The sequence below is a fragment of the Anomaloglossus baeobatrachus genome, chromosome 6 (genome assembly GCF_048569485.1).
Source record: "Anomaloglossus baeobatrachus isolate aAnoBae1 chromosome 6, aAnoBae1.hap1, whole genome shotgun sequence".
NCBI lineage: Eukaryota > Metazoa > Chordata > Amphibia > Anura > Aromobatidae > Anomaloglossus > Anomaloglossus baeobatrachus.
In genome coordinates, this window is record NC_134358.1 from 140,196,936 (window position 1) to 140,217,531 (window position 20,596).

Here is a 20,596-nt window from a genome sequence, read left to right on the forward strand (position 1 = left end):
TCTATAGCCAAAATCCGGATCAAAATCCGCAACAATAATTGACATGTTGCAGATTTTTCCGGATCAAAATCCGCCGCGGAAAAATCCGCAGCATGGACACAGCATTTCCAAAATGCCATTGAAATGGCTGGGAAGTGCCGCTGCTGCAGATTTTCGGAAAATCCGCGGCTTTTCCGCGAGAAATCCGCGCATTTTCCGCAGCATGAACACATAGCCATATGTGGCTTGCACCGCTGCGCTTAGGCGGTGCACCTCTCTTTTTGTGCTAACCACAGGGCGGCGCAAGGGTCTGTCTGCTTCTAAGCCGACCTTGGCCCATTGGATTAGATCGACCATTTCGGACGCCTACCAGAGTACTCAGGTGCCTCCCCCGCCGGGGATCAAAGCACACTCGACCAGAGCTGTCGGTGCCTCTTGGGCTTTTAGGCACCAGGCTACGGTTCAACAAGTCTGTCAGGCTGCCACTTGGACTAGCCTGCATACCTTTTCGAAGCACTACCAAGTGCATGCTCATGCTTCGGCAGATGCGAGCTTGGGCAGACGCATTCTTCAGGCGGCTGTCGCCCACTTGTGAAGTTAGGCTCTGCCTACTTCTTAGTTTTTTCTGTTTATTCCCACCCAGGGACAGCTTTGGAACGTCCCATGGTCTGGGTCTCCCAAAGGAACGATAAAGAAAAAGAGAATTTTGTTACTTACCGTAAATTCTTTTTCTTATAGTTCCGTATTGGGAGACCCAGCTCCCTCCCTGTTGCCTGTTGGCAATTTTCTTGTTCCGTGTGTTATCACCGGCTGTTGTCGTGGACAGAGTCTCCGGTTGTTCCGGTTCTTACTCGGTTCTACTTGTGGGTGGCTATTCTCCTTCAGCTTTTGCACTAAACTGGCTAGGACTGGCTACCAGGGGGTGTATAAGCTCAGAGGGAGGAGCTACACTTTTAAGTGTAGTACTTTGTGTGTCCTCCGGAGGCAGAAGCTAAACACCCATGGTCTGGATCTCCCAATACGGAACTATAAGAAAAAGAATTTACGGTAAGTAACAAAATTCTCTTTTTTCCCCCTTTAAAAATAAAAGAAAACATACTTGGTATTGCCAGGTCTGTAAAAATGTCATCATGTCATTGTTGGTCTTTGTGGTCATTTCTTAGGTATTTGTGTACAGTAAAAGCTGTAAAGAGGAACAAGTGTAAGTGCCAGAATTGTGTAATTGAGGTCCACCAAAAAATGCAATAAGTAACAATGAAAATGTTATATCTACCCCGAAATTTAAATTGTACCAATCCATCATGGACTCGCCATATAAAAAGTAAGACCTCACACAGGTCCCTCAATGGGAAAGTGCAAACCTTATGAGTTTCGTAAAATAGCGACACAAACCATATTGTATATTCTTAAAAAATGTTTTTACAAGTATCAGAATTTTTTTCACTTGTGAAATAAAGCAAAATAATTAAGTTTGATATTTTTGTAATTGAACTGACCCAAACAAACAGATGTGCTCCTTGATAACAGGGCCCCAGGAAGCCAACAGATTGTAATAAGTTTCTCTATATGTAGAGAAGCATAAATGGCCAAAATATACTGTATTCTGTAGTTTTTAAGATGTAATATCAGTGTAAAAAAAAAAAGTTATCCCATCTCCATTAATCTACAGCATACATACATTATGTATTCACTGTCTCATAATTGTTAGTTTTTTCACGTTTCTGGCCCCACTGCTCTTTGTTGAGGTAGCTTGTACATTAGCCATATAACAGAATGACAGCATAACATTAAAAGCAAGTATATACAGTTATGTCTTGCGTTTCTATTCTATAAATAGTCATTAAAGTGCCTGCAGAAGATGAAGTTTTTATTAGAAGACATACATGGCATTTACAATGGAGACCATCATACAATTCCTGAAATATGTGCACATGAGCGATATTAGCGACCTTGCTTTAAGATTTAATGTTGTTTGCACGTTAGAAAAAGTGCAACCCTATATTGTTATATGAGGACTAAGCTTTACTGTTCCAACCTTCACACTGTGGTTTGTGCACTTTGCTGTGCGTTATTTTATTGGAGATCTTAATAAGAATCAAAACTAAAGATACTCGATTTCCTTAATAAAGCAATAAAATATTTAATGAAATTTGTGGCAAATGTATTATATTCTTTAGTTATTCATAAAAAGATAAATGCGTATGTTACGCCAAATTTGCAATTAGCAAATTTTCAAGTTAACTTTTCTTCAGATAACTGTCATTTTAATTATATAACAACGGCAAGGCAATATCCAGCAATGACGTGAGCAATCCAGGGTGTTAAAATGTCTTCACTTTATTCATGAATCCATAAAAATACAATGGTCCAAGCAACTCAGAACAGCAAATTAGCGCAGGAAATTAACGCAGACAGGACTACGCGTTTCGGCGGTTGTTTTCCGCCTTCTTCACGGTCCAAAATCTGTTCATGAATTAAGTGAAGAAATTTTTAACAGCACCCTGGATTGCTCACGTCATTGCTGGATATTGCCTTGCCCTTGTTCACATTGACGTGGATGGACTCCCAGTCCTGATCCGGGCATAACGGAGTTAACCAGATCAGCTGAGGTTCCAGCATTCCACTACCATTTTATATTCTCATGAGGAACATAGAAGTGATCTATTGCAAATAACCTTTTTTAGAGATTACATTCACCTGTTTTATGCTTGAGTGTGCTATCTTGTCGATTCCTTCTGTTTTTTTCCTTCCCCGTTCACTGAGTGAACAAGGACCCAGTGCCTGAAACATGTATGAGTGACACAGAGCTATCATGGATTTTTAAAAGATTTTGTAATAAATTGAAAGTTTTATATACTTTGGAGACATAATTTTTCCTTATTCTGTATGGGGTTGATACCAGCTGCGTAATGTCACCTGACATCAAGCATAGAGGTTATGATGTCATGGCGTCTATCAGATACCAGACATCACTAACCCAGTCAGTAGTAAAATAAATATAGACGACAAAAAAAGTTTTATTTGAAAAAAACACTCCCCAACACATTCCCTCTTTCACCAATTTATTGAAAAGAAAAAAAAATCTGGGTCCGGCGTAATCCAATAACTGGGTCACACGACGATCCATACTCACTGTTCCAGTCAATGAAGAACAGAATGTTCCCCATTGGCTGGGAGAGCAGTGCAGTGACCCGAGCTAACATCATTAAGTCAGGCCAGGTCACAGCAGGTCATGAGGATAGCTAGGTACATTACCTGTGGTGATGACGTCCGCTGAACTCGTGACGTCAGCGCTTGTCCCTGAGCTTCAATGACTGCTGCGTTGTCACGTGAAGTATCGCGTGAGCCCATGACGTCACTGCTAGTTTGTCTCGGGCCGCTCGCGAGAATTAAGGTGATATTGCTGCGGGCATGGAGCTCAGTAATGAGTACAGCGGATTTCATCACCGCAGGTAATGAACTGTGCTAACCTGATGTCGGCGCTAGTCATCCCAGCAGCTGCTGACACACTGCTGTGCGAGCAGCTGCAGGGCTGGCGGGGGAGTGGGACACAGACTGCAAAGGCACTGATAGACGAAAAACAAACGGAAGTGCTTCCTTGTGGCTTCTGGGGATTTTGCGGACCCATTGACTTGTATTGCGTCAATATTGATAACAGAATACCTTTTTTGTTCTTTTGTTTTTAGCTAAATAATGTGTAGAGATAAAATGCTGTGCACAGGTTGTGCTAGTAATAGTTGTACTTGTGAGTATCTAACCATTACAACAACCACGGCTGAGTCGTTATACCATATGTAATGAAATTCAGAGAAGTCCCAACACTTAAGATATAAAACTTGTCTTTATTCAGCAAGTTCTAGAAGGATGCATTTTAGCCCATCCAAAGCTTCTATCAACAATCGGTTTTGATAAAATCTTTGCATGGGCTGAAAAGCGTTGTTCTTGAACTTCCAGAATAAAGACGTTTTGCATAGTGAATGCCGGGATGTCTCTGAATTTCATCCGAACAATTAGTTGAACAAAAACTATGTAATGTGAGGACCTTAAAATTGTGAGCCCTTTTAAAGAGAATTTGTCACCAGGTTTTGATACCCATATCAGAGACGTTTAAAGTAGGGGAAGACACCCTGATTCCTGCACTCTGTCACGTTTGGTTTTTTTTCTGACGTTTTAATAAAACATTGTTTTATCTGCTGCTCTAATAGTCCTCTCACTATTGAATTCCTGCTTTGTAATCCTAGATGTTCACACATTTTGGCTATCCCTGACCCCATCACTAATTGGCAGCTATGCACAGTTTAGGCAGAAATATCAATCAGTGTTGGGCGTGGGTTAAGCATAGCTCATTACTAGACTAAAGCTGGGTTTACACACTGCAACATCGCAAAGGACATCGCTGTAACGTCACCGGTTTTGTGACGCAATAGCGACCTCCCTAAGTCTCTGTTAAGTCTCTGGTGAGCGTTCAAACAGGCAAACCTGGACAACAACTCAACAGCGATCCGGACCTGCAGAGCGACCTAGCTGGTTGTTGGGGACGTTGATAAGCAGCCTTTTGAAAGGGAAGTTGCTAACAAAGTCGCTGCAAAGTCTTCACACACTGAAACTTCATGCTTCACAGCGGGAAACAAAGGACCTAGGAATGGTCCTGAACGATTTGTAACGATTACAACTTCACAGCAGGGGCCGGGTCGCTGATAGGTTTCACACACTGCAACATCGCAAACAACATCGCTATTGCGTCACAAAACCGGTGACGTTACAGCGATGTCGTTTGAGATGTTGCAGTGTGTAAACCCAGCTTAAGAGCTGCTGATGATAAACGAGTGATTTATCACAGTAAGAAACCTAGGAAGTCACACAGTGAGAAAATCTGGGTCCGTGTCCTTTTATTATGGTGCCATAAAATTGGGACGTTTACACCTGTGAGTAGCATTAATTTTCCTAAGCTGTCTATGTGGGCATGCACATCATAGAAAGTTGAGTAAAATGATACATTTATATCTTTGATCCAGTGTTTTTTTTCTAACGAAATCCACATTTTTCTTAATATGTAAATGAGCTTTTAAGATCTATGAGCCGGACACAAGATCTCCTGGAGAATCTACCTCGAGAGCTTATTTTAAATAGGGTGTTAGCAGTGTGATGCATATAGATCAGCAGAGCAGACTGTCAGTCATTACATGTCTTACACTATTAATGCCCTCTTTCTTTTCAAATAAGCTGTGGAGGCAAATTCTCGGGGGAGATCAAACAGATCATTTACATGTGAATTTACTCAACATCTGATCACCGATATCAACGTATTATTTTCTTTAACTTTTTAAGACCTGCATGCCCATATAGATGGCTTACCAGGGTAGAACCTACTGCCAGATTCTCTGTAAATGTAACTACTTGCACATTTTGTGATTTATCCTGATCTTCAAGCACCTACATTTTTACTAACTCAGAGTTGCCCTATTCTTGCAGTTTCCCTTGCATGACAATCGAGTGGTAATGTGTTATTCTCATATTGTCATCTTGTCATCCACTGGTTCCTTTCCTATTTCCTTACCTTGATGGCTGAGCGTCCACTTGATAGACTAACTATATGATTGAATGTACCAGTGCTACTGAAGCTAAGGCATTATTTTTTTTTTGGTACAAGCTTTCATTTATCAGTTACCTGAAGTATGAAAATGCTCATATCATTAAATATGATGGAAAACATATCTCCTTTGTTCATCTGTTAACAGCTTCCAGGTTGGGGATTTGGTTCTTATTATATTGGATGAACGTCACGACAATTATGTATTATTCACAGTCAGCCCAACGCTGTATTTCTTGCATTCGGAATCTCTTTCGGCATTAGATCTTAAGCCAGGTGAGTGTGGTAAGTGTCACCCAGAAGTATTTTAGCTCCATTAAGCCTGTTATTTATTTTCATTATATTTTATGGAATTATGTCTGTTACACAAGGAACAGTATTGTAACAACATTTTCAGGAACTTTGGAAATTAAGCCTATAAGTTGGATAACATTATTTATGATGATTTTTTTTTTATAAAGTTTTTTTTCCTGAGACAAGCATATCACCTGTGTTATAATCTAAGTTGTGCTGTATACATTCAGAAATACAAATACACGTGTAGACTTGGCCTGGAGAATCAAAGCATTAGCTTAAGGCCGGGGCCGTTCGGGGGACTAATGTGATCTTTGCATGACACTCGGCTCACGCTGGCAGCACAGCGGGAGCCGAGTGTCATGCGAGTGTCACTGCAACTGAGGTCTGATCATGCGATCAGATCTCAGCTGCGCCGGGCGGGCCGGTACTGCGGAGTGGAGGGAGGGATTTATCTCACCCTCTCCTCCGTAGCTGGCTATTGCCATTCTCGCCCTGCACTCGCGGTACACTGCTGATGCTAAAATTAGGCAAAATATTGTATGTGCAATTATAGTAGTGCAGTGAGAATGGTGTGTGTTTCCTAAATGGTGGACAACTCTCCAGATCAGCCAAGATTATAGCTTCTTAATGCATCATGTCCTGCTATTGGGTTATGACACACATCTGTGCCCCTCTCCAAAATAGTCATGTTTACACATCAGCAAACAGTAAAATATAGTGATGTGTGAGAAATGTCTCGCCTCCCCCAAAATAGACACTGTCAAATCCTGTAATTGGTAATGAAAAGCAGTGAACAATGGAAAGCCTTGTTTTCATGCTAACAGCTCTTCATGTTGTCAATTTTTCCAATTTTTCTGCTTATTTGCCTCATCTGGTTTTGTTCAGAAACTGGAACTATCCAGAAAATTTTCAGATGAAATGATTTTATCTCACAAGACCGAACTCTTGTTGGCATAGAAAAGAGCGTGTGATCTGCTGTTAATGTGCAGAGGTCTCTGACTTCTGAATGCATTGCTGATTGAGCTGGGTAATAATGTCATTAAAGGTTGCTGATAGGAAGAAATAACCTTTAGCCTCACATGGGCATATATCTGTATGGCGGCATCTAAAGCTGTCAAAAATAATTTCACATTTTTTACGTTTAAAAACTGCAGGAAAAATTATGACTTATTTTTGTTAAAGCAGCTTCAGTTTCAAGAATGTTCTGTATAATCCACTTTTTTTTTTTGCTAAGTTTCACTATTTTTATTTTTTCTAAAAGCATGTTGGAAGCTAGAGTAAGTTAGACTGAAGCTGGGTTTACACACTGAGACTTTCTAGCGATCCAACCTGCGATCTCAACCTAGCCGGGATCGCTACAAAGTCTCTGGTGAGCTGTCAAACAGGCAGACCTGGCCAACGACCTAACAGCGATCCGGACCTGCAGAGCGACTAGCTGGTCGTTGGGGACGTGTCAAAAAAGCAGGTGAACTTCACCCGACTAAATTTAATGCCGCGTGGCTGTGTGCCGTGTAAATAAATAAATAATTAAAAAATCCGGCGTGCGGTCCCCCCCTATTTTAATACCAGCCAGATAAAGCCATATGGCTGCAGGCTGGTATTCTCAGGATGGGGAGCCCCACGTTATGTGGAGCCCCCCAGCCTAACAATATCAGCCAGCAGACGCCCAGAATTGCCGCATACATTAGATGCGACAGTTCTGGGACTGTACCCGGCTCTTCCCGATTTGCCCTGGTGCGTTGGCAAATCGGGGTAATAAGGAGTTATTGGCAGCCCATAGCTGCCAATAAGTCCAAGATTAATCATGTCAGGCGTCACCCCGAGATACCTTCCATGATTAATCTGTAAATTACAGTTAAAAAACACACACACGAAAAATCCTTTATTAGAAATAAAAAACACTAACAAATTCCCTCATTACCAATTTATTACCCACAACAAAGCCCTCCTTGTCCGGCGTAATCCACGGTCCTCCAGCGTCGCATCCAGCTCTGCTGCATGCAGGTGACAGGAGCAGCAGAAGACACAGCCGCTCCTGTCACCTGCACGCAGCTAATGAAGAGAGCCGTGTGATCGGCTGAGCTGTCACTGAGGTTACCTGGATCCAGCGGTGGATGCAGCGGTGGCCGCGGGTAACCTCAGTGACAGTTCAGCTGATCGCGTTACTCACCTCATTTGCTGGTGATTTCCCCGCCTCTCTCATACTCACCGATCCCCGGCGCTGCACGGCGTTCACACTGCTCCGGCGGCTTTTCCTTTTTTGAAAAAGCCGGCCGCTCATTAAACAATCTCGTATTCCCTGCTTTCCCCGCCCACCGGCAAATGTGATTGGTTGCAGTGAGACACGCTCACAGGCTGAGTGACAGCTGTGTCACTGCACCCAATCACAGCAGCCGGTGGGCGTGTCTATACTGTGCAGTAAAATAAATAAATAAATAAATAATTAAAAAATCCGGCGTGCGGTTCCCCCTATTTTAATACCAGCCAGATAAAGCCATACGGCTGCAGGCTGGTATTCTCAGGATGGGGAGCCCCAGCGGTGGATGCAGCGGTGGCCGCGGGTAACCTCAGTGACAGCTCAGCTGATCGCGCTACTCACCTCATTTGCTGCGTGGAGCTGACCGGAGCGGCGGTGAGTAGCGCGATCAGCTGAGCTGTCACTGAGGTTACCCGCGGCCACCGCTGCATCCACCGCTGGATCCAGGTAACCTCAGTGACAGCTCAGCCGATCACACGGCTCTCTTCATTAGCTGCGTGGAGGTGATAGGAGCGGCTGTGTCTTCTGCTGCTCCTGTCACCTGCATGCAGCAGAGCTGGATGCGACGCTGGAGGACCGTGGATTACGCCGGACAAGGAGGGCTTTGTTGTGGGTAATAAATTGGTAATGAGGGAATTTGTTAGTGTTTTTTATTTCTAATAAAGGATTTCTTTGTCGCTCCATTGGGAGACCCAGACAATTGGGTGTATAGCTTCTGCCTCCGGAGGCCACACAAAGTATTACACTTTAAAAAGTGTAACCCCTCCCCTCTGCCTATACACCCTCCCGTGGACCACGGGCTCCTCAGTTTTATGCTTTGTGTGGAAGGAGGTACACATCCACTCATGCATTCTCATAACTTAGTTGTCGGTTGGAAGAAAAGAGGACCCCCACGGGGTCCCCGGCATGTTCCCTTCTCACCCCACTAAGTCGGCGGTGTTGTTAAGGTTGAGGTACCCATTGCGGGTACAAAGGCTGGAGCCACATGCCGTCTCCTTCACCATCCCTTATGCGGCTCTGGGAGAAGTGGGATCCTGAACGGTCATCCATTTACTGGGACCGTGCTCCATCCGCAGCCCCTGGTGGAACCTGCCGGACCGGAGCCTTTTCAACCCCAGGGACCAGGCCCTGCTACTTAAAGGTACTCTGTGTCCCCATTGGGGACTGTACAGGGAGCGCACCTTCTTCCCGGAAGCCGAGGTAGTCCTATAACTGAGGAGGCAGATGGACTTCCGCGCTGACCGGGCCTGCTTGTCGGGTGCGGCCTCAACTTTAGCCCCCGGCTTCACCGCGGCCTAGTCGCGAAAATCCCGCCCTGGGGCCTGCCTGTCAGGGGTAAGGGCGGGATTACCGACATGGTGTCGGATGTGACGGCTGGAGCATCTTGCATGTCTTCCTCCCCCCTCACTGGCCACTGTGGAGGCCCCAGACGGTACCCATTGCGGGTACGGAGGCTGGAGCCACAGGCCGTCTCCTTCACCACCCCTTATGCAGCTGGGAGAAGTGGGACCTGAGCGGTCATCCATTTGCTGGGACCATGCTCCATCCGCAGCCCCTGGTGGAACCTGCCGGACCGGAGCCTCTTCAACCCCAGGGACCGGGCCCTGCTACTTAAACGTACTCTGTGTCCCCATTGGGGACTGTACAGGGAGCGCACCTTCTTCCCGGAAGCCGTGGTAGTTGTAAAACTGAGGAGGCAGGTGGACTTCCGCGCCGACCGGGCCTGCTGGTCGGGCGCGGCCTCAAATTTAGTCCCCGGCTTCACCGCGGCCTAGTCGCGAAAATCCCGCCCCCGGGCCTGCCTGTCAGGGCTAAGGGCGGGATTACCGACGTCGGATGTGAGGGCTGGAACATCCTGCATGTCTTCCTCCCCCCTCACTGACCACTGTGGGGAACCCAGACTCCCGCTCTTTGCTGGCGCCGCCCTCGGCCCCGCTCCTCCCCTGAGAGCTCCGGCGGCCATTTTCTGGCATTCTGCCGGTGGGTGCTTCTCAGGGGAGCTCAGGGTGAACACAGCACCCAGTGCTGGTCCCCCTAGGGTGCCGGATACATATGTATATATTATATATATTTCGGTTCGGACAGACTGTATACCTTTTGTTCACATTTAACCTTCAGTGGTCATTCTCCTAGGAGACTACAGGCACAGGTTTTTCTTGCGGTCTGTACCTCTTGTGGGGCTATGTTACCGGCGGGATACACCTACCCTCACTGTGAGCAATGCTCGACTCCTGCCTCGCTTGCTCAGCCGGAGCCTCGGGCACTGGTGGGCCCCTCGGCTCATGTAGACCCCCCTGCTCCCCCTGAGCAGGCTGCAGGGACAGAGTCACCGGTGTTGGCCCTCAGTCGTTTTCATATGATCAAATGGTCTTCTAGGCTCCTTGAGGCATTGCAGTCCAGACCGGACCTTTCACAGGCCCTGGCCCTGTAGCTTGTCTCATCCAGGCCCCGCTTGGTTAGCACCGCAGCGCACTCCCAGGTTGAGCCCTAGGTCTCAGGCGGAGGACTCCTGCCCGGACCGCAGTCCAAGACCGGCTAAGCGGTCTCGCTGGGACTCTTCCCCGACTTCCTCAGGGATCCCAGCTTGAGGACTCTCAGGAAGACGAGGCGGACGGGGGAGCTCAGGGCTCTGGCCCTGACTTCACCCTTAACCTTGATACTCCTGAGGGGGACGCCTTAGTAAATGATCTTATCTCGTCCATCATCCAGGTGCTGGTTCGCTCTCCTCCGCCTTCTCCTGTAGAGGAGTCTGCTTCTCAGCAGGAGAAACACCAGTTTCGGCTCCCCAAACGTACACGCAATACGTTTTTTGATCACTTTAACTTCAGGGATGCTGTCCAGAAACCCGGAGCGGTCCCGGACAAGCGCTGGGTTAAACGTTACACTGACACGCGTTACCCCTTTCCATCTGAAGTCGTTAAGAGTTGGGCTCGTCCTCCCAAGATGGATCCTCCAGTCTCCAAATTGGCTGCTAGGTCCATGGTGTCTGTTGCAAATGGCTCATCCCTGAAGGATGCCGCTGACAGACAGATAGAGCTCTTGGTGAAATCCATCTATGAGGCCACGGGCACGTCTTTCGCCCCGGCCTTTGCAGCCGTGTGGGCTCTCCAAGCAATCTAGGCTTGTCTGAAAGAGTTTAATGCTGTCACATGGAATTTTGCTCTGCATGTTCTGTCTTTGACTCTCGGGCATCAGCCTTTTCGTCCTGCGCCATGAACGCCGTCCTGGACTCCACTAGCCGCACGGCTGTAGCATATGCTAACTCCGTGGCAGTTCGCAGGGCCATGTGGCTGCGCGAATGGGAACCAGACTCTGCTTCAAAAAGGTTCTTAACTGGTTTGCCTTTTTCTGGCGACCGTTTATTTGGCGAACGATTGGATGATATTATTAAGGTATCCAAGGGAAAGGTCTCTTCCTTACCCCAGTCCAAACCTAAGAGACCTCAGCAAAGAAAAATCCAATCGAGGTTTCGGTCCTTTCGTCCCTCCGCCAAGCCACATTCTTCTTCGTCCAACAGGCCGGAGAAAGGCCAGAGGAACTCGTATGCGAGGCGGCCCACGTCACGACCCCAAAAGGCCGCAGGGTGCACTGCCTCCAAAACGGCCTCCTCATGGCTCTCGGCCTACTCTCCCGCTTTAGCGGCGCCTGGTGGCCACAAGTTCAAGACCGATGGGTGAGAGACAGTCTGTCTGATGGTTACAGGATAGAGTTCAGTTCTCGTCCTGCGGCTCGTTTCTTCACCTCTGGGCCCCTTCTCAGGTGGCGTGTCAACAAAGCCTTGCCGTCGCTCTGGCGACTCTCCAGGGACAAACAGCTTTCTCTGCAAGCGGGGGTGCAATCACTTCTTCGGAGTCAGTCACACCCCTTAAGGCGCCTCATGCACTTCCTGGGGAAGATGGTTGCAGCTATGGAGGCAGTGCCGTTCGCGAACTAAGGCGGCACTCGCAGTCGTCAAGCCTTCCAGGAAGTCCGGCGGATTCTGCAGTGGGTGGAAACCACAGGCTCCACCATCTCCGCAGTTCACATCCCGGGCGTAGAAAACTGGGAAGCGGTTTTTTTTCAGTCATCAGGGCATGGACGCGGGGGAATGGTCTCTGCACCCAGAAGTGCTTCGAGAGATCCATCGCCCCTGAGGAACGCAGGACGTCGATCTCTCAAGGTCCCGGCCTTCATGGCACGGTCTCAGGATCACAGACCTCTGGCAGCGGACGCTTTAGTCCAGGATTGGTCGCAGTTTCGACTGCCTTATGTGTTTCCCCCTCTGGCGTTGCTGCCCAGGGTACTACGCAGGATCAGGTCCGACTGCCGTCGCACCATTCTCGTCGCTCCAGACTGGCCGAGACGGTCGTGGTATCCGGATCTGTGGCATCTCACGGTGGGTCAACCGTGGGCACTTCCAGACCGCCCAGACTTGCTGTCACAAGGCCCGTTTTTTCCATCTGAATTCTGTGGCCTTCAACTTGACTAGGTGGCCATTGGTCCCTGACTCCTAGAGTCTTCAGGGTTATCTCAGGATGTCATTGCCACCACGAGACAAGCCAGGAAGCCAACGTCCGCCAAGATCTATTACAGGTCTTGGCAAGTCTTTCTATCCTGGTGCGCTGATAACGGCTTTCCTCCATGGCCGTTTGGCTTACCCACATTCCTTTCATTCCTACAATTTGGAATGGACAAGGGTTTGTCCCTCGACTCTCTCTCTAGGGCCAAGTATCCACGCTCTCCGTGTTTTTCTTTCAAAAGCGTCTAGCCAGGCTTCCGCAGGTCCGCACGTTCCTGCAGGGGGTCTGCCACATGGTCCCACCTTGCAAACGTCCGTTGGAACCCTGGGATCTTAGCAGAGTCCTGACAGCTCTTCAAAAGCCGCCTTTTGAGCTGCTGCGGGATGTCTCTCTCTCCCGTCTTTCGCAGAAGGTGGCCTTCCTGGTGACAGTCACATCTCTTCAGAGAGTGTCTGAGCTTGCAGCGCTGTCATGCAAGGCTCCCTTCCTGGTTTTCCACCAGGATAAGGTGGTTCTTCGTCCTGTCCCGGAATTTCTCTATAAGGTGGTATCTCCTTTTCATCTAAATCAGGATATCTCCTTGCCTTCCTGTTGCCCTAATCCAATTCACCAGTGTGAAAAGGTTTTGCACTCTTTGGATCTAGTGAGAGCACTCCGGTTCTACGTGTCTCGCACGGCGCCCCTGCGCCGTTCAGATGCGCTTTTTGTCCTTGTCGCTGGCCAGCGTATGGACTCTCAGGCCTCCAAGTCGACCTTGGCTCGGTGGATCAAGGAACCGATTCTTGAGGCCTACCGTTCTTCGGGCCTTCCACTCCCTTCTGGGCTGAAAGGCCATTCTACCAGACCTGTAGGTGCGTCCTGGGCATTGCGGCACCGGGCAACGGTTCAGCAGGTGTGTCAGGCAGCTATGTGGTCTAGTCTGCACACTTTCACGAAGCACTATCAAGTGCATACCTATGCTTCGGCAGACGCCAGTCTAGGTAGGCGAGTCCTTCAGACGGCGGTTGTCCACCTGTAAGAGGGGGACGTTTTCGGCTCTTCTTATTGAGGTATTCTTTTACCCACCCAGGGACTGCTCTTGGACGTCCCAATTGTCTGGGTCTCCCAATGGAGCGACAAAGAAGAAGGGAATTTTGTTTACTTACCGTAAATTCCTTTTCTTCTAGCTCCTATTGGGAGACCCAGCACCCACCTCTGTGCCCTTTGGGCTGGTTGTTCTTTTGGGTTATGGTCTTCAGTTCTCCGAACATCCTTCGGATTGAATTTACCCTAGACCAATTTATAAGTTTCCTCCTTCCTGCTTTTGCACCAAAACTGAGGAGCCCGTGGTCCACGGGAGGGTGTATAGGCAGAGGGGAGGGGTTACACTTTTTAAAGTGTAATACTTTGTGTGGCCTCCGGAGGCAGAAGCTATACACCCAATTATCTGGGTCTCCCAATAGGAGCTAGAAGAAAAGGAATTTACGGTAAGTAAACAAAATTCCCTTCTTTTCGGGTGTGTGTTTTTTAACTGTAATTTACAGATTAATCATGGAGGGTGTCTCATAGACGCCTGACATGATTAGTCTAGGACTTATTGGCAGCTATGGGCTGCCAATAACTCCTTATTACCCCGATTTGCCAACGCACCAGGGCAAATCGGGAAGAGCCGGGTACAGTCCCAGAACTGTCGCATATAATGTATGCGGCAATTCTGGGCGGCTGCTGACTGATATTGTTAGGCTGGGGGGCTCCCCATAACGTGGAGCTCCCCATCCTGAGAATACCAGCCTTTAGCAGTATGGCTTTATCTGGCTGGTATTAAAATTGGGGGGGACCTCACGCCGGATTTTTTAATTATTTATTTTACTGCACAGTATAGACACGCCCACCGGCTGCTGTGATTGGGTGCAGTGACACAGCTGTCACTCAGCGTGTGGGCGTGTCTCACTGCAACCAATCATATTTGCCGGTGGGCGGGAAAAGCAGGGAATACGAGATTGTTTAATGAGCGGCCGGCTTTTTCAAAAAAGGAAAAGCCGCTGGAGCAGAGTGAACGCCGTGCAGCGCCGGTGATCGGGGATCGGTGAGTATGAGAGAGGGGGGACACTTCAGTCACTCGGGGGATTAGCGGTCACCGGTGAATCCTTCACCGGTGACCGCTACACAGACAGAGCCGCGGAGTCGCTGTAAAGTCCCCTTTACACACTGAAACTTGCTAGCGATGCATGCTGCACAGCGGGAAACAAAGGACCTAGGAATGGTCCTGAACGATTTGTAGCGATCACAACTTCACAGCAGGGGCCAGGTCGCTGATAGGTTTCACACACTGCAATGTCGCTGGGGAGGTCGCTGTAACGTCACAAAACCGGTGAGGTTACAGCGATGTCGTTTGCGATGTTGCAGTGTGTAAACCCAGCTTAATTGTTTGTTTAAAGTTGATCTTCACCTTGTAAGACCAATTTATCTGTGCTGATATGGTGTATAAACATACACAGATACAAACATACTGTATTTTTCGGACTATAAGATGCACCGGACCATAAGACGCACCCTGGTTTTAGAGGAGGAAAATAGGAAAATAAAATTTAAGCAAAAAATGTGCCCCATCTTGGTAATGATCCTCCTGACTTGTATATAATCCCCATCCTTGTATATATATGTCCCTCATCCTGGTGTAGCCCCATCCTGCTACATAGCGCCATCCTGCTATATACTGCCATACTGGTATATGCCCTTGTCCTGTTATATACCCCCATCCTGCTATATACTGCCATCCTAGTATATGCCCTCATCCTCCTCTATACTGCTATCCTGGTATATACCGCCATCCTGCTACATAGCGCCATGCTGCTATATACCCCCCCATACTGCTACATAGCGCCATCCTACTATATGCCCTCATCCTGCTATATACCCCCATCCTGGTATATACTGCCATCCTGGTATATGCCCTCCTCCTGCTATATACACCTATACACCCATCTTGCTATATACCCTGATCCTGGTATATACCCCAATCCTGATCTATGTACCCCCATCCTGCTTTATGGCCTGCATCCTGTGGCACACAAAAAAAATAAACATTTATACTCTCCTTTCCTCATTCCAGCAGCATCACTCGTCCTCCTGTCTTTGCCAGCAGCATCGCCGCTGAGCTGTGTGGAGCCGTCACCGTTCCCTGCAGCATCGCGATGTCCTCCTGTCTGCCGGCCCGCTGATCTGTGTAGAGACACTCACTCCACACACAGCAGCGGCCGGCAGATAGGAGGACATCGCGATGCTGGCCGGTGAGTATACTTATTGACTGCGCCCCGCGTTCATGCGCGGGGAGCAGTGAATACAGCCACACATGATCACTCCATGCTGTAGTTGCCAGGGGTGATCATGCAGACCGGTTGTTAATTATGCGCACATCCCCTGCCCATCATCCCGCCCACCTGTCAGTACCGGCTTCAGCGCTGAGAGATGATTGGCCGGAGGATGGGCGTGCATATGAAATGAGCCTGCTTGTGCCGCCGATGACTCGATCCACCGTAGCACCCTCATTCCCTGCAGCCATGCCCTATATTCAGACTATAAGACGCACCCCCACTTTCCCCCAACATTTGGGGGGGAAAAAAGTGCATCTTATAGTCCAAAAAATACGGTATGTACATATCTAATATATAAAGCTCAGTGTATGTATGTGTGTATGTATATATATATATGTGTGTGTGTGTGTGTGTGTGTGTGTGTGTGTGTGTATGTCCGCTAAAGGAATCCGCACCGTCGCTTTTACAATCACGAAATTTTGCACAGACTCCCCATGTGACTCAGGGAATGTCATAGGCTATCTTTTGATGGGAAAATTTAACCGCGCACTTTAGTTAGTCTCCAAAATCCTGTCTCCATTAAACTGAATAGAGGTGGGAGCTGCAGGCCATTAATGGCAACTGTCAGTGGTTGCTATAGGAACAAAATAAACCGTTCGTATAAGATGCTTATGTGTGAGGCTGATACAAATACAGACAGAGAGATAGAAACAGACAGACAAAGAAAGACAAAGACTGGGAGAGAGACAGAGAGACAGTTACTAACCCGGGCAATGCCCGGGTACTACAGCTAGTATATTATATTAGGGAGTTGCATTATAAATTATTTCCAGGAGTAAATCGTTAAAAAGGTATTCCAACTAGCAAAGTTCAGTTGTGTTTTCTCTTTTTAAACCATAATGACAACCAAAAACATCCAAATGACCCCGATCAAACGTTCACATACCCTGATGATTTTGGCCTCATAATATGCAAAGAAGTTGAGACAAATGGGATTGAATGGCTAATAATCCTCAACTGGGACCTGTTTGCTTGTAATCAATGTGTGTGCGTAAAAGCTGAGGGAGTTTCTGGGATCCAGACAGACTCTTGCATCGCTCATCCAGCAACTAATGTTTCTGGATGGTGAATCATGGGGAAAGCAAAATAATTGTCAACTGAGCTACGGGAAAAGCTAGTTGAACTGTATAGAACAGGAAAGGGATACAAAAAGATATCCAAGGAATTGATAGTCAGTCAGCAGTATTCTAACTGTGATTAACAAATGGAAAATCAGAAAAACCAAACCACGATCAGGTAGACCAACAAAACGTTCGGCCACAACTGCCAGGAAAATTGTTCTGGATGCAAAGAAAAACACACAAATATAATCAGCTGATATACAGGACTCACTGAAAACTAGCAGTATGGCTGTTTCAAGATGCACATTGAAGCACTTGAAGAAAAATGGGCTGCATGGTCAAGTCGCCAGAAGAAAGCAATTACTGCACAAATGCCACAAAGTATCTATCCTACAATATGCCAAACAGCACAGAGACAAGCCTCTAAAGTTCTGGAACAATTTAATTTGCAGTGATGAGACCAAAATCTAACTTTTTAACCACAACCATTAATGTTACATTTGGAGAGATGTCAACAAGGCCTAGGTGAAAGGAGCACCATTCCTACTGTAAAGCACAGAGGTGGATTGCTGAAGATGTGGGGATGTGTGAGCTACAAAAGTGCAGGAAACCTGATCAAAGTTAAAGGAAAGATGAATGCAGCAGGTTATCAGCAAATACTGGAGGCAAATTTGCAATCATCAGCCCAGAATTTGCGCATGGGATGTACTTGGACGTTCCAACATGATAATGATACAAAACACAAGGCCAAGTCAACCGGTCATTGGCTACAGCAGAACAAAGTGAAGATTCTGGAGTGGCCTTCTCAGTCTCCTGACTTTAATATCAGTGAGCCACTCTGGGGAGAGCTCAAGTACACAGTTCCTGTAAATTCCTGGGATTTCTTGCATGAAGTGGAGGCTTTTTGCCAAGAAGAATGGGCAGCTTTACCATCTGAGAAAATAAAGGGCCTCATCCACAACTACCATAAAAAACTTCAAGCTGTCATTGATGTTAGATGGGGGCAATATATGGTATTAAGAACTGGGGTACGTGAACTTTTAATCAGGGTCATTTGTTTTTGGTTGTCATTATGATTTAAAAAGCGAAAACACAGTAGTTTGACAATAAATGGCTTCACCCAACCAATGGCTGCAGTGGACATTAATGAGAGCTTCAGAGCTTACCGCATAGTCACAAATAAGGAATATCGTTCAGCTCACCACTCCAAAGCAAGTCTCTCCAACTTCTGGTCCGGTGCACGGAACAAGTGGTTTGGCTACCACAGCTGAATAATCAGTCACATCCAGAGGAGGAGGGGAGGAGAGAAGATCCAGCACCAACGTTATAAAAAGATTCTTTATTCAAAATTCATAAAAAAGATTATTCCAACCAAGTGCAAGATAAATTTATGCTTGACGCATTTCGGAGATGGTAGACTCCTCATTCATAAGCAACATGATGAATTTAATTTATGAATGAGTCTTAACTTCTCTGAAACGCGTTAAGCATAAATTTATCTTGCACTTCGTTGGAATTATCATTTTTATGAATTTTGAATAAAGAATCTTACCGCATAGTGCTGAATATAAAGAGGTTATACTACAATTGTTATCCCCATGCATGTAATATTCATACATAGTGGATAATGTACTAAGCCCTACTGCTGGGACTACCACAATCAAATTGGGGTACTGCGGTGCCCTTCCTAAGTGGAGGTCAAAAAGGGGCACTGTTGCTCCATTTAATCTCCATAGGACTATCAAAAACAGCTCTCGACTACTTGAATGGATCTGAACTATGCATGATTAACCTTTGCTCCATTCAGATGGGACTCTGCAGATCCCTATTCTGGAAATCATTGGGTATTTCGGTGGTCGGACCCTGCAGCTTATCCTAAGGATAGGGAATATTTTGCAGTCATTGCATTACCACTTTAATTAGGTTTTCCAAGGCTGCAATATTGATGACCTATCTTTAGGATTGTTGCTCAATATCAAGTTAGTGGGAGTCTGACTGCAGTCACCGCCAATGATCAGCTTAAAAGAGGCTGACAGGTACTGCTGCCTTTTCTTTGTTTCCCAGATACTGCTCCTTATGTTCTGTAGCTGCTGTGCCTAGTAACAATAGGTAATGATATTAAAATGCCTTTAAAGGGTCATGAGGTTTCAGACTTCTAAACTGTTCCAGCTACTCCTTCGAGCGAGAAAATTCCTTTCCATATTTATGTCTTAGGCCCTGTGCGCACTAGAAAAAGGATTTTTCTCAAGAAATTTCATGAGTCTAAAAGATTAGCGCACTTGCTTTCAAAAAACGCACTTAACGCACCGAAAAACGCATGCGGTTTTATTGCGGTTTTGTGTGGTTTGATGCGTTTTTGGTGCGGTTTTTCCGCAGGTTGGTCCCTGTGCTTTTTTACCATTATCTATGACAAAAAACGCAGGTCCCCGCAGAAAAGAAGTGATATGCACATTGTTTTTCTCAAGAAATTCTGCAGAAAGAATATTCTTGAGAAAAAAACGCAGTGTGCGCACAGCTATTCATTTTTCCATAGGTTTTGCTGGGGAATGTCTGCAGAAAGGTTACATCCATTTTCTCAAGAAATGTCTGCAGCAAAAAAGCAAAACAAAAGTGGGTAAAAACGCAGTGTGGTTACATGGCCTTAGTGTAGTAGTTTGTAAAACTCTTCTGCTGTACATTAGTTCACAATTGTCCTCTGGATATGCCTGCACCATACATGCCACTTGTGAAATCACACTTAGTATGCCCCTTTTCATTGATTGATGCTAATAACAATACTTATGACATCCACATGCTACTCCAAATTTTCACCAAGCAGCACAGGACCAGTGTGTTTTGCCCGATTCTGTGCAGAGAATGCTGTATCGGAGAGTGATGAAGCTGATGAGCAGTACTAACATTGGACCAGTGCTGTTCAATAGATGTAGTGGGCATCATCCACATCCATTGACAAAAAAGATCATGGCTTAGCATTTCAACAGAAGGCTTGTATGGACCGGACAGTAGCAACGAATGGTTTTTAATGTATTATGGTATGACGCAGAAGTTTTACAAATCAGTTTTCCAACATTTCTAAAGTTTGGCTGCCGAGAACTAGAAAGTAAAATGGAAATGGGACAACCACATTAATGTAACCTTCAGGTTGCTCCTTTATGAGCCTTGTGTACTGATCCCTCACTACTCCCAGCACTGTGGAGATCCCTGGGACTTTTTGTTTTTCCTTTTGCGTCAGGGTGTATCTGTAGTTTCAGCCATGCTGAAATCGCCAATCCTCCACCTCGCACATTTCCTCCAGGCTGCACACCGCTCCAAAAGATGCGCCATTCAAGTAGAAGGGGAGGGAAATCCTTTACGTATCATGACAATTCTTTGGAGGCACTTTACCATGGGACTTGTTGACTTGACATTAGCAAAGCGATTCACAGCAAGCGATAGCAAGGTCACATAGCCTCCAGGAAGACCTTTGGTTTGGCAAGACAAAACAAATAGAATTCAGTTACAAAGTTTGATTGCCGGCAACTTTGGGCGAAATGCAATGTAAAAATGGAAATGGAACCATC

At 46.6% G+C, this 20,596-nt stretch overlaps 1 protein-coding gene across 2 annotated transcripts in view; it reads left to right on the top strand.

Annotated features, from left to right (window-relative positions):
- The window catches only part of RB1CC1 (RB1 inducible coiled-coil 1), a 261,745-nt gene that overhangs the window by 231,366 nt on the left and 9,783 nt on the right, over nt 1-20,596 (top strand). Inside the window, exon 21 of one of the 2 annotated variants that reach the window (XM_075353273.1) lies at nt 5,718-5,854. In XM_075353273.1, the coding sequence (XP_075209388.1) occupies nt 5,718-5,854 (137 nt within the window). The remainder of the gene's footprint in view (nt 1-5,717; nt 5,855-20,596) is intronic. The other variant, XM_075353274.1, reaches the window with a different exon arrangement.